The sequence below is a fragment of the Stegostoma tigrinum genome, chromosome 7 (assembly GCF_030684315.1).
Source record: "Stegostoma tigrinum isolate sSteTig4 chromosome 7, sSteTig4.hap1, whole genome shotgun sequence".
Lineage (NCBI taxonomy): Eukaryota > Metazoa > Chordata > Chondrichthyes > Orectolobiformes > Stegostomatidae > Stegostoma > Stegostoma tigrinum.
This window is the reverse complement of record NC_081360.1, coordinates 7,548,022-7,561,599: the sequence shown is the minus strand read 5'-3', so window position 1 is coordinate 7,561,599 and position 13,578 is coordinate 7,548,022. Positions and strand designations below refer to the sequence as shown.

Here is a 13,578-nt window from a genome sequence, read left to right as displayed (position 1 = left end):
AGCAGGAAAGTGCAGATGAGACCCGGCTGAGATCAGTCATGACTGTGTTAAATTGTGGAGCATGTTCAAGAAACTGAATTGCTTACTCCTGCTCTTGGTTGTTATATATGTTCTCATGCAACTAGTTAATTTATTCACTTTTTCTTTTATTGGATAGGCCTCTTGAACAGTCAGTCATTCAGGATTGGCTTCATAAGTCCGTACTAAATCAAATCCACCAAGGCATCTTTGCAATACTTCCCAAAATCAAAACCTCTGCCGCTTCGAACGTGGAAACATCTGACCCTTCCCATTTCTATCCAAGACATGTTATTCCAATGTGAACATACGTCATGGTTGCTCCATCATCACAGAGTCAAAGTACTGAAATTCCTTACCTTATTGTTCAGTGGGAGTACCTTCAATTTGGATGAGAAGAGCACAGTAACAAAGTCAAAGAGTTGAGTGTGAATATGGGTTGCACAGTTTGTATGGAGAGAGAGATATGGGGATGATACTGGTGCAGTGAACTTTGTAGACAGATCATGATGAATTAAAATAGAGGTTGAAATTGTCAAGGTTGAGAAATAACAGAGAGAAAAACAGTGAAGACATCTATCAGAATATTTTTATGGTACATGCACATCATAAAATTATCATTTTAAGTGAAGCAGGGAGGTGGGACAAGGTGCAATGTTCAAAGAAGGTGCAAGTTCCATAGGAGTATTAGGATACAGAATGGCTTAATTTGGGGCAGTAGTTATATCAACACCATATCTATTTAGATGCGATGAGAGGCGGTGGGAGGTACAGTGATGGGAACACAAACTGATGGATTGAGAATTGGAAAAAACAAAGACCTGGCCATTTCTGGGTTGCAGAAATATGACATTTTAGAAGGAACAAGTGAAAAGGGTAAAGAAATGTTTACAAAAAGTCAAGAGACTTAGGGAGAAAGGCATTTAAAACAGAGATAAGAGAATGCTTAATGGCCTATAATTGCTTGACAGAAAGCCTGAGTTTTTAGAAAGGGCCAGATGCAGCAGGTTGCCTAGCAACAGTCTCCTACAAACTGCAGTTTGTATTGCCATAGACTTGAAGGGTGTTCAGTTGATAGGCTTGCAAGGAAGCAATGCTATTTTCACCATCTCTCTCTCCCCCACTCACACATACTCTCTCTCTCTCACACACACACACACACACCAGTTGAAGTAATTTCTCAGGGAAATACTCCATGAGTATGAGTGAAAAATATTTTCTATCAGTAACACTTCCCTGATTTCCTCAAACTCTGAAAACTGAAATGTAAACTCAATCATGAGACTTACGTCTGACTGGCCTGTCACCCAAACAGAGGGGCTTCCATCGCTCTTGTTGACAGCAACATGATCCCAGCCACAAGATGCTGAAGGAACTATGAGAAAGTCACCTTATTCTACTCTTTCAGTTTGGATTTTTGATGAATAGAGCTTTCTCTATTTTTCCACCCATCATTGCTCCATAAAGCTGTAAGTCTCATCATGTCTATGTATAAATATGTCTGGATTAAGTAATGGGGCTTGATTTGCATTGCACTCCTATCACAGTCAGAACAATGTCTGTGGAGGAAGTTTTATTTTGGAGAAAGGTGTCATCACATCTCAGAAAGACTTGTGGGGACGCCATGATATCAATGCAACCAACTACACTGACCATATTAATTGCATTGGTCTTGCTCAGAAGTGAGCAGATATTCCACAGAGGCATGTAAACAGTAGAGTCTCCAGCACAGGCTATTTGTGATATCCTGCCAATCTGTAAAAGATCCAATTATGCATACTTTCTGTTTTCTGCCAGCTAGGGAGCTAGTCAATTGAATGCAAAATTGGCTTGAAAGTGGGATACAGAGGATGGTAGTAGAGGATTGTTTTATGAACTGGAGGCCTATGACCAGTGGTCTGCTGCTTTCCATGATTTGTTTAATTGATTTGGATTTGAAGATAGATATGGTTAGCAAGTTTGCAGATGACACCAATCTTGGTCATGTTGTGAACAGTGAAGAGTACAGTGGGACCTTGATCAGTTGGCCCAATGGGCTGAGTAACAGCTGATGGAGTATAATGTAGATAAATGTGAGGTGTTGCGCTTTGATAAGACAAAAAAAAGGGCAGGATTTATACAGTTAATGGAAGGGCCCGAACAATGAGACCGCGAGCTGCAGGTGCATAGTTGCTTGAAAGTGCAGTCGCAGGTAGATAAGAAGGTGAAAAAAGTGTTTGGCACCCCGGCCTTCATTAGTCAGTGCACTGAGTTTGGATTTGGGGCGTCATGTTGCAGCTGTAAAAGACATTGGTGAGGCTACTTTTAGATACAGCGTTTAATTCCAGTCTCCCTCTTATCGGAAAGATGTCTTTTAAATGTGAAAGGAGTTCAGAAAAGATTTATGAGGATGTTGGAGGGTTGGAGGGTTTGAGCTATAGGAAGAGATTGAATACCCGGGGCCTTTTCTCCCTAGACTGTTGGAGGCTAATCATGAGAGGCATGGATAGGGTGAACATCCAAGGTCTTTTTTCCAAGGTAGGGGAGTCCAAAACAAGAGGGCACAAATTTAAGGTGAGAGGAGAAGTATTTAAAAGGGACCCGAGGGACTACGTTTTCATGGAGAAAGTGGCATGTGTATGGAACGAGCTGCCAGAGGAGATGGAGGAGGTGGGGACAATTACAACATTGAAAAGGCATCTGGATGAGTACATGAATAGGAAGGGTTTACAGGGATGTAGGCCAATTGCTGGCAAATGGGACGAGATCAGTTCAGAATAAATGGTTGGCATGGACAAGTTGGACCAAAGGTTCTGTTTCCATGCTATATAACTCTATGATTCTGGTATCCATGTTAGTATTTACCTTCCAAGACCGTGAGCACCCACTCTGTACAAAAACCTTTCATGCTAAACCAGGTCAAATGTTTTCTGGTAATCAAGTACATCAATGCATTCACTATCCAGCGTGTTATCACTTCAAAGAATTTCAGTAAATTGCTTGAACACAATTCCCTTTTACGAAAACATGCTGACTCATTCCTGATTACCTTACGTTTTCCAAGTTAAAACCACCTGTAAGTCTGATTCTAATACCTTCCCCATAACAGACATCAAGTTCATTGGTCTATCGTCCTGTTCTCTGTTCGACCCCCTTCTTCTTGAATAGAGAAGTAATATTTTCCAAACAAACAGAACCTTGACAGAATGTAATCAATTTTTGAAAATTAACACCAATACATCCACAAACTCATTAGCTACTTCTTATAAGACGCTAGGACAATGTCCATCAGGACCCAGAGATTTAATGGCAGTTCCATTAGTTTACTCAGCTCAACATTCATCGTGATTATAAATTCACCAAGTTTAAATTCACCAAGTTCATCTCTTTCTGCAACCTTTTGATTTGCAGGTATTACTGAGATGTGTCTAATATACTCTGTAGTAGTGAAGACAAAAGTTAAATATTTATTCATTATAGCTGTTTTTTTCTATTATGGGCTGTGAACTTCTCATTTCTCCCCCTCTGGAGGACCAACACTCACTTTACTTACTCTCTCCGTCCCAGACATCACCAGGAAGTCATGTCATCTGCTTTTCTGTTTCCACCTAGCTTCCTCTTGAGCTCCAAATAACAAAGTGTGGGGCTGGATGAACACAGCAGGCCAAGCAGCATCTTAGGAGCACAAAAGCTGACATTTCGGACTAGACCCTTCATCAGAAAAGGGGGATGGGGAGAGGATTCTGAAATAAATAGGGAGAGAGGGGGATGCACACTGAAGATGGATAGAAGAGAAGATAGGTGGAGAGGAGAGTATGGGTGGGGACATAGGGAGGGGATAGGTCAGTCCGGGGAGGGCGGACAGGTCAAGGGGGCGGGATGAAGTTAGTGGGTAGGAAATGGAGGTGCAACTTGAGGTGGAAGGAGGGGGTAGGTGAGAGGAAGAACAGGTTAGGCAGGTGGGGACGAGCTGGGCTGGTTTTGGGATGCAGTGGAGAGAGGGAAGATATTGAAGCTGGTGAAATCCACATTGATACCATTGAGCTGCAGGGTTCCCAAGCGGAATACGAGTTGCTGTTCCTGCAACCTACGAGTGGCATCATTATGGCACTGCAGGAGGCCCAGGATGGACATGTCGCCTAAGGAATGGGAGGGGGACTTGAAATGGTTCGCGACTGGGAGGTGCAGTTGTTTACTGCAAACCGAGCGTAGGTGTTTTGCAAAGCGGTCTCCAAGCCTCCGCTTGGTTTCCCCAATGTAGAGCATGCCACACCGTGTACAGCAGATACAGTACACCACATTGGCGAATGTGCAGGTGAACATCTGCTTGAAGTGGAAAGTCATCTCGGGGCCCGGGATGGGGTTGAGGGAGGTGGTGTGAGGGCAGGTGTAGCACTTCCTGCGGTTGCAGGGGAAAGTGCCGGGTGTGGTGAGATTGGAGGGGGGTGTGGAGCGGACAAGGGAGTCGTGGACATAGTGGTCTCTCTGGAAGACAGACAAAGGTGGGGTGGGAAAAATGTCTTTTTGGGGTCGGATTGTAGATGGCGGAGGTGTCGGAGGATGATGCATTGTATCCAGAGGTTGGCAGGGTGGTATGTGAGGACTAGGGGGATTCTCTTTTGACGGTTATTGCGAGGGCGGGGTCTGAGGGATGAGGTGTGGGAAATGCGAGAGACACGGTCGAGGCTTGGGGACCACTTTGCAGAACACCTACGCTCGGTTCACAGTAAACAACTGCATCTCCCAGTCATGAACCATTTCAACTCACCCTCCCATTCCTTAGATGACATGTCCATCCTGGGCCTCCTGCAGTGTCATAATGATGCCACCCATAGGTTGCAGGAACAGCAACTCATATTCCGCTTAGGAACCCTGCAGCCCAATGGTATCAATGTGGATTTCACCAGCTTCAAAATCTCCCCTCCCCCCACTGCATCCCCAAATCAGCCCAGCTCATCCCCACCTGCCTAACCTGTTCTTCCTCTCACCTATCCCCTCCTCCCACCTCAAGCTGCACCTCCATTTCCTACCCACTAACCTCATCCCGCCCCCTTGGCCTATCCGCCCTCCCCGGACTGACCCATCCCCTCCCTACATCCCCACCCATACTCTCTCCACCTATCTTCTCTCCTATCCATCTTCATTGTGCCTCCCCCTCTCTCCCTATTTATTTCAGAATCCTCTCCACATCCCTGGTAGCTCAGTGGTTAGCACTGCAGCCTCACAGCTCCAGGGACCCGGGTTCGATTCCAGCCTCGGGTGACTGTCTGTGTGGAGTTTGCACATTGTCCCCGCGTCTGCATGGGTTTCCTCTGGGTGCTCTGGTTTCCTCCCACAGTCCAAAGATGTGCAGGCTAAGTGGATTGGCTATGCTAAATTGCCCATAGTGTTCAGGGGTGTGTGGGTTATAGGGGGATGGGTCTGGGTGGGATGCTTCAAGTGGCGGTGTGGACTTGTTGGGCCAAAGGGCCTGTTTCCACACTGTAGGGAATCTAAAAAAAATCCCCCTTTTCTGATGAAGCGTCTAGGCCCAAAACATTAGCTTTTGTGCTCCTGAGGTGCTGCTTGGCCTGCTGTGTTCATCCAGCCCCATACTTTGTTATCTTGGATTCTCCAGCGTCTGCAGTTCCCATTATCTCTCCTCTTGAGCTCTAATTTATTTATCCTGATTAAACTTTTAGTTTTTCTCTGCTCTTCTTTGAATTCTAGCCAGTCATCTGATCTGCCATTACCCTGGGATAATTACATACTTTACCCTCAAGTTTAATGCTCTCCTTAACTTTTTTAGTTAAACACGGATACTGGGTCCACTCTTGGAGGTTTTCTTTACAGCAGGAATGTACTTTTTCTGAGTTTTCTGAAATAACCAATTAAATGTCTGCTAGTGCTTTTTCCTTATCCATCTCCAAACCTAATATTGTAGTTCACGGCAGCTAGCTCAGTTTTCATTAAAGGCTATAGCTGCCCTTTTTAATTTTAATATACTAGTCTTAGATGCATCTTTCTCCCTTCCAAACTGGATGTAAAATTCAATCATGTTATGATCGCTGAAACTTAAAGGTGACTTTACTCAGAAGTCATTAAGTACTCCTGTCACATTACACAATGCTCAGTTTAATAGAGCCTGCTCTCTGTTAAATGCAGAATTTGTTGCTCAAAGAAACTAGCTTGATATCAATCTATGAACCTCTCACTGGAGATACTATAAACAATCTTGATTTTTCCAGTTTATATGCTGGTTACGAAATTATTGACATTCATTTATCACAAGCACCCGCGTTTCTTCTTCTGTATTTCATTGTGCATTATAGTTCATTCCAACAAGTGAATAATTTCTGTTACTATTCCTTATCTCCACCCAAACCAATTCTACATCCTGATATTTTGAACTACAGTCATCTCTGGCTATTGCACCAATACCATCTTTGACAAGTCCTTTGCCTTTTCATAGTTTCCTATTCTTCTCCAATGTCATTCCCCTCAGAATATTCAGGGACCAATCCGAGTCAGGCTACAGCGACTTCTCCATGATGGCCGTCAGATCATACTTATCCACTTCAATGTATGCTATCATTTACTTTGTTATGAATGCTACAAAGAATGCATGCATGCAAAGCCTTTAATTTTTTTCTTTGATAATGGGAACTGCAGATGCTGGAGATTCCAAGATAATAAAATGTGAGGCTGGATGAACACAGCAGGCCAAGCAGCATCTCAGGAGCACAAAAGCTGACGTTTCGGGCCTAGACCCTTCATCAGAGAGGGGGATGGGGGGAGGGAACTGGAATAAATAGGGAGAGAGGGGGAGGCGGACCGAAGATGGAGAGTAAAGAAGATAGGTGGAGAGGGTGTAGGTGGGGAGGTAGGGAGGGGATAGGTCAGTCCAGGGAAGACGGACAGGTCAAGGAGGTGGGATGAGGTTAGTAGGTAGCTGGGGGTGCGGCTTGGGGTGGGAGGAAGGGATGGGTGAGAGGAAGAACCGGTTAGGGAGGCAGAGACAGGTTGGACTGGTTTTGGGATGCAGTGGGTGGGGGGGAAGAGCTGGGCTGGTTGTGTGGTGCAGTGGGGGGAGGGGATGAACTGGGCTGGTTTAGGGATGCAGTAGGGGAAGGGGAGATTTTGAAACTGGTGAAGTCCACATTGATACCATATGGCTGCAGGGTTCCCAGGCGGAATATGAGTTCCCGCCTGGGAACCCTGCAGCCATATGGTATCAATGTGGACTTCACCAGTTTCAAAATCTCCCCTTCCCCTACTGCATCCCTAAACCAGCCCAGTTCATCCCCTCCCCCCACTGCACCACACAACCAGCCCAGCTCTTCCCCCCCACCCACTGCATCCCAAAACCAGTCCAACCTGTCTCTGCCTCCCTAACCGGTTCTTCCTCTCACCCATCCCTTCCTCCCACCCCAAGCCGCACCCCCAGCTACCTACTAACCTCATCCCACCTCCTTGACCTGTCCGTCTTCCCTGGACTGACCTATCCCCTCCCTACCTCCCCACCTACACCCTCTCCACCTATCTTCTTTACTCTCCATCTTCGGTCCGCCTCCCCCTCTCTCCCTATTTATTCCAGTTCCCTCCCCCCATCCCCCTCTCTGATGAAGGGTCTAGGCCCGAAACGTCAGCTTTTGTGCTCCTGAGATGCTGCTTGGCCTGCTGTGTTCATCCAGCCTCACATTTTATTAATTTTTTTCTTTGTTATCTTTGTAGGTTCTACTTTTAACTGGAGGGATAGACTTCTGACCTTCATTTTCCATGTTAGAATTTTGCTTGCCTGTCTCGAACCCATCTTGATTTATTACATCTAGCCAAACTTGGTTGCTCAAAAGCCTGTTTTGTTTAACGTTTCTCTATTTCCACAGTTATGTGGCTCAGAAGAACACCAATCCTAGCTCAACTGAAGTGCAGATCACGCCAACAGTGCAGATCCCATCTGTCCCAGTACTGGTGCCAGTGTGCCATGAACTGAAGCCTACATCTCCCACAGTCTTTGAATGAGGCATTTGTTACTCTAAATTTTTTATGCATCCTATGCTAAATTGCATAGTCAGGGTCATGCTCCACAGAATTTAAACTTTGCAAGTCCACTTTTTAACTGAACACATACTTCTCATATTCACCTTTTTCCTAATTCTGTCTGAGTCATGGTGTAGATCTGGACCATGACCAGTGGAATCTCCCCTTCCCACTTAGTCATTCGTTGGCAAGTTATTCATTGGTCCAGAACAGACAGCCCAAACTTTCCCCAAAGTGTCTGCAGCCCTGCCTCCAAATCAGAAATTCTGAGCTGAATTTCCTGCAGGCACAGGCATTAACTACATGTCTATTTGCCCTGGACTGAAAATGCAGAATCTGGTTTTACAGTATCAGTTAGGAGCAGCAGCCAGGATGCTGAAAATATTTATATAACCAAGACTTATAACAGAGCTCAAATGATGCAAAGAGTTCAGCCAAAAAACTGCAAATAACAAATGTGTGTGTGTGTGTACATACATAACGTGTGTTTTGTGATGTGTGTAGCATGTGTGGTTAATTGCAGGCATTCCAATAGCACCAACAATGAATGACATGGGATAACCTAATTAAGAAACGGAGAAGGCCAATGCTTCAAATCCATTCACCTCCATAAACCTTTTACACAAAATAAACACTCACTCTTTCCTGTCCCTGGAAAAACAAAACCAAATCTCTGTGATTTAATTACCAAAATATAATTGTACAGTAACACAATTATCAGCCCACTGGAGACTATTATGCTGCGGCTTTTGTCTTCTAACGCTCTTAGTGGTAAACTGTACTCATTTTGAACCTCAGTGGAGAAATACTTGGATAGCATGCAGGGAGCCAATGCTATGCCTGTGCAATAAAACCATTTGAACACCGCACTTGAACTCACAGTGTCATAATTGGGTATTCACTTAGACCTTTCAGGAGCATACTGGCATCTAGAAGCTCCCATGTTCTGCAGTTACAGCACATCATACACCCTGCCTCCTCTAATATGGGTTAATTAATTAGTAATTGCTAATGAATTTATAGTTCGTACAGTCTACAACCCTCAAGATTTTAGCACTGCCAGTGAACTTTACAATACTGATGAAATAGAACAATACCTAAGATAGTGAAAAAATTTACAATTTCTAATAAAACTGTTATTGATTTACCTGCTCCTTGTGCTGCAAAAGAATTAAATTCAATTAATTGAGATGGATAGAAAAGGTAAGGAAAGAAAAAGTAAGAAATGGAACACCTCTTCTCCATCCAGCACATTTCTTGCAACAGACCTTTCTTAAAGCACTCTTTTCCCACCCACGTATGCCAAATTCCTACTTTGAATGAAATACTCAGAAATACAATCTCAACCTTTATCTCACTTAGGTGAAGCATCCCTCATTCTGACCATGCTCCTTTATTGACCAGTTGTAAAAAAAATCCTGGGACTCAAACAATCAAGGGAATTCCAGGATAACCCTCTCAAAATTTAGAAACAAATTACTTGATAATTTATCTCACCATCTTCTACTGAGTAAAACACAGCTGCTATATTTTATTCAACATTTCTACCTCTAACCAAAAAAAATCTGTTTGGCTATGCAATATTTTCAAATCCTAAGCTTGAAAAAGTAAAATATACATATACGAATCGGAAAATCTGGGCTCAATTAGTATGCTCTCTTGTTAAGCCTTACATGATGAATCCGTATATGAATGAAAGGATGCGCAAAATGCATCCTGGTAATAGTGCAGGGGCAGGATCAGAAACCAGCGACCCCAGTGCTGTTCCTGGCTGCCCTCGGCCTTGACCTCATACAGGTGCCCCTAAAGCCTGGGCCCCACTGCTGAGCCTTGATGTATTTCCCCTCAGTCCCGGACTCTGCAGTAGTGGTGTTTGCCTGGTAGCAACAGGTAATAGGTGAGAAAAAATTCAAAGAAAACACACTGCTACATAACCATTAAGTGACATGGGCTGTAATTCATCCCAAATTAAAATTACATCGTCCGACTTTCCATTGTGCCTAACAAGTTTGGTGCAAATAAGAGATCTAACAAGGCACGTCAATGATATATTCCAATGTTCAGATGAAAGAATGTATCTTTTGTCTCATGTATTTATTACTGTACATAGAAGTATGTCCATCACACCTGATAACCTTCTCCATCACAATCTCCATCCACAAATGCCAACTGACCTAACTGTTTCTAGCAATTTACTTCATTTCAGATTCTAGAAGCCAGGGCATTTTGCTTTTGTCTGTCAAATTTCTTTCTCATTTCTGCCTTCCAAGCCTTTCTGTTGAATCTCTTCATTGAAACTTGAATTCACCATCCTTTGAGTTCTTCCTCCTCTCTGCATCCTGAATGTGTACACACTTAAAAATCTTCTTTCCCACAACCTGGAAACCACAGAGCTCCACTTCTGCTTTAGAGATAGCAGGAACTGCAGATGCTGGAGAATCTGAGATAACAAGGCGTAGAGCTGGATGAACACAGCAGGCCAAGCAGCATCAGAGGAGCAGGAAGGCTGACATTTTACTCCTTGTGCAACCCACATATTATTAAAACTGAAGGTTAGTGTCAAATGGCTGCAAATGTTAACTCATCTCTAACTTTCGTCTTACAATTGCCGTTGGTATTTATAAAAAATAAATGCCAGAGTCTCTGAAATGTGTCGTAAGCATTCTTCTGACATTCTCAGGTCCAATAGTCTCCACCAACCTAAACACAATCACTCCCTTTCCTTGCTCTACATGGATTTGAAAACTCCTATACATCTCTATTTTCCATTGCAAGAGAGATGGCAGGCAATATTCAGCAGGACTGGCAAAAAGTGAATGACAAAATATTAACTGTTTCTCTTTATATATTTACTGACTGACCTAGATACTTCTGGCAGATTCCTTTTTTGTTTACAAACCACCAACATCTTCAGACATTTCTGCTAGAAGGTCAATGACTTCAAATGTTAGCCCTCTTCCTCTCTCCATAGTATTTCCATAGTGTTCTGCTGTTCTTACAAGTAGAATAAGCTACTTACTGGGTGGTACTGTTTCCGTTGGGTCAGGCAATGGGACAAAGTTCTCTGTGAAGTTGACATTGCACATGTCGGTACTACAGCAGCAGAAGCGGAAAGTCCCATTTTGTCTGTGGTTTACTACCACACACTCTGGGGAGCAGCAATCTTCCTTATCTCCAACATGAGCCCAGCAACCTTGCATGAATAAACAGAAAGAAGAATGTAAGTCAAAGACACTGCTGGAGCCACTTATTTTTCTAATCAGAGTGTACAGATATTTTATCACACACATGCATTTGGCCCACATCCTTCAAAGATCTTCTATTCGTAGACGTAGGAAAATTCTTTCCTCTGGTTGAGGAGTCTAGAACCAATCAGGGTATGCTCACTCAAAGGGTTGTCTGCTTGTAGAAGTCAGACCACTGAAGGCTGTGGAGACTGGATCAGGGAGTATATTCCAGAAAGAGGTCAATAGATTTTGAGATATTGAAGGCATCAAGGAGTATGTATAGAAAGCAGGAATACAGAATTGAGATAGACTATCAGCCATGATTGTATCAAAAGGCAGAGCAGGCTCAAAATTCCTACATTAGTATATTTTGTTTGGCTAAGTGAATTCATGAAAGGCAGACACTCAGGTGATGGGACTTCACTGCATTCTTCAAGATTTGCATCATATATAAATTTTGAAATTGTGTTCAGCTTTCAAAACTAGTTCATGAACATAGACCAGCAAAACCTTTTGTTTCCAGTCACTCAACCAACTTTGTATCCATATTGCCACTGTCCCATTATTTGATACCTTTTTCTGATAAAGTGCAACATAGCAGATTCGTTGAAGACTTTTTACAAGTCCATGTACACCACTGCTATCATATGACTTTCTGTAACATCATAAAAACATTTCAATCTAGATAGGTAAAAATAGTTTTCTCTTAATAAAACCACCCTGGCCTCATTTGTCCTGGTGCTGTAATTTTATCCTGTGTCATCATAGCGGCAACTTAAAAGGGCCCTTGTGGGGCAGCAGTAGGTCCCTACCTCTGGGCAGGAAGGCCGAGTTCAGGTCCCACCTGCTCCAAGAGTAATAACACTCTCAACAGGTTGATTAGAAAATGTCACATCTGCAAAGATTTCCCATCAGCAAGGTCAAACTGTTGCTGTTGTGTTTATCTTTACTAACTTTTTGTTTTGTTTCGAACAATAGTGCAATTTTCCAGTCCTCACCCAGGATCTCCAAATCGAAGGAGGATTAGAAGATTATGATCAGTGCCTCTGAAATTTCTACCCAGATTTCCTTCAATATTCTCTGATATATTTTATCCAATCCTGGTGACTTGACAACTTTAAGTACAACCAAGTTTAATCCCTCTACCTTCTTAAATTTAGAAGCAAGAATCTATGGGGAAGGAGAAATTGAAGGGAATAAGTGAAAAGGAGGGGGTGAGGTTAAGATCCTGTGACAGACAGGCAGCAACATAGACGCTTACAAGGTTAGAACCCTTACAGAGAGCCAGAAAGATATGGACCTCTGTGGGAACTATGGAATAAACAAGATTTTTCTCGTCTATACATACATAGGATTAAAGGTAAAATAACAACAAAAGTCCAAGTTGAGCTATGTCTGGGGAGCTCAGGCCCATGATTTGCACATCCTGTACAATGTGGGAGATCCTTGATACTCGTGGCAAATCTGGATGACCACGTGTGTAGGAAATGATTTTGGCTGCAGCAGGCCAAACTGTGGGGTACGATGCTGAACAGTAGCTGGGGACACCAAGTGCATTCACGATGGTGAGAGGATGGGCCAGTTAAAAAAATGTACTAAGTAGTGTAAAGGCTGATTTTACTTACATAGGAACAACTTGGTCCAAGTGGACTGGGATAGCTACTTGCAGATACTGTGTCCGATCAGAGGAAGGAATCTGAAGAGAAAATAGTGAAGAGTACAGGGTACCTAAAAATTCAAAGGAACAAGACCAAAGAAGCCTGGGCATCAATGTGGGTAAAACATTAAGACTAAGAAGAAAAGAGAAGCTTATGGCAGATACCAAAGGCTCTAATGTAGAAAAAGTATGGAGAGAACTTGAAATTGAGAAAATAAGCAGAATGCATGACAAAGCATTGGTAGACAGAATAAAGGAATACTCAAAGGGTATTTTTTTTAGAAAAGTTAAATAAAGAATGAGAAAATAGCCATTGGGGAAGGTAGGGTCTATTAGGGGCCACACAGATAATCTGTGCAGATTTGGAAGACATGGGCACAGTCACGAACATAAGGAAAGGCTCAGACCTTTGCTGCTTGTAGCTAATATTAGCAAACTTAAATGTAGAGGGCATGTTCAAGACACTTGTGGATAACACAGAAATCAGTCGGGTGGTAAACATTGAAGAGTATACCATAAATGTCAGGAGGATATCCACAGGCTGGTTGAGTGGGCAGAGCAGTAGCAATTGGAATTCAACCCAGAAAAGTGTGAGATAATGCACTTCAGAAGAGCTAACAAGGAAACACTGACTACACTGAACAGTGGCACCGTGGAAACTTCAGAAGATCTGAGGAA

The 13,578-nt window shown here is 43.2% G+C and overlaps 1 protein-coding gene across 2 annotated transcripts in view; it reads right to left on the bottom strand.

Annotated features, from left to right (window-relative positions):
• The window catches only part of bmpr2b (bone morphogenetic protein receptor, type II b (serine/threonine kinase)), a 302,395-nt gene that overhangs the window by 139,731 nt on the left and 149,086 nt on the right, over window positions 1-13,578 (bottom strand). The window contains exon 3 of one of the 2 annotated variants that reach the window (XM_048533673.2): window positions 11,036-11,209. The exons of the other annotated variant lie outside the window; for it this stretch is intronic. Within the exon in view, the coding sequence (XP_048389630.1) occupies window positions 11,036-11,209 (174 nt within the window). The remainder of the gene's footprint in view (window positions 1-11,035; window positions 11,210-13,578) is intronic. 2 annotated transcript variants of the gene reach the window in all.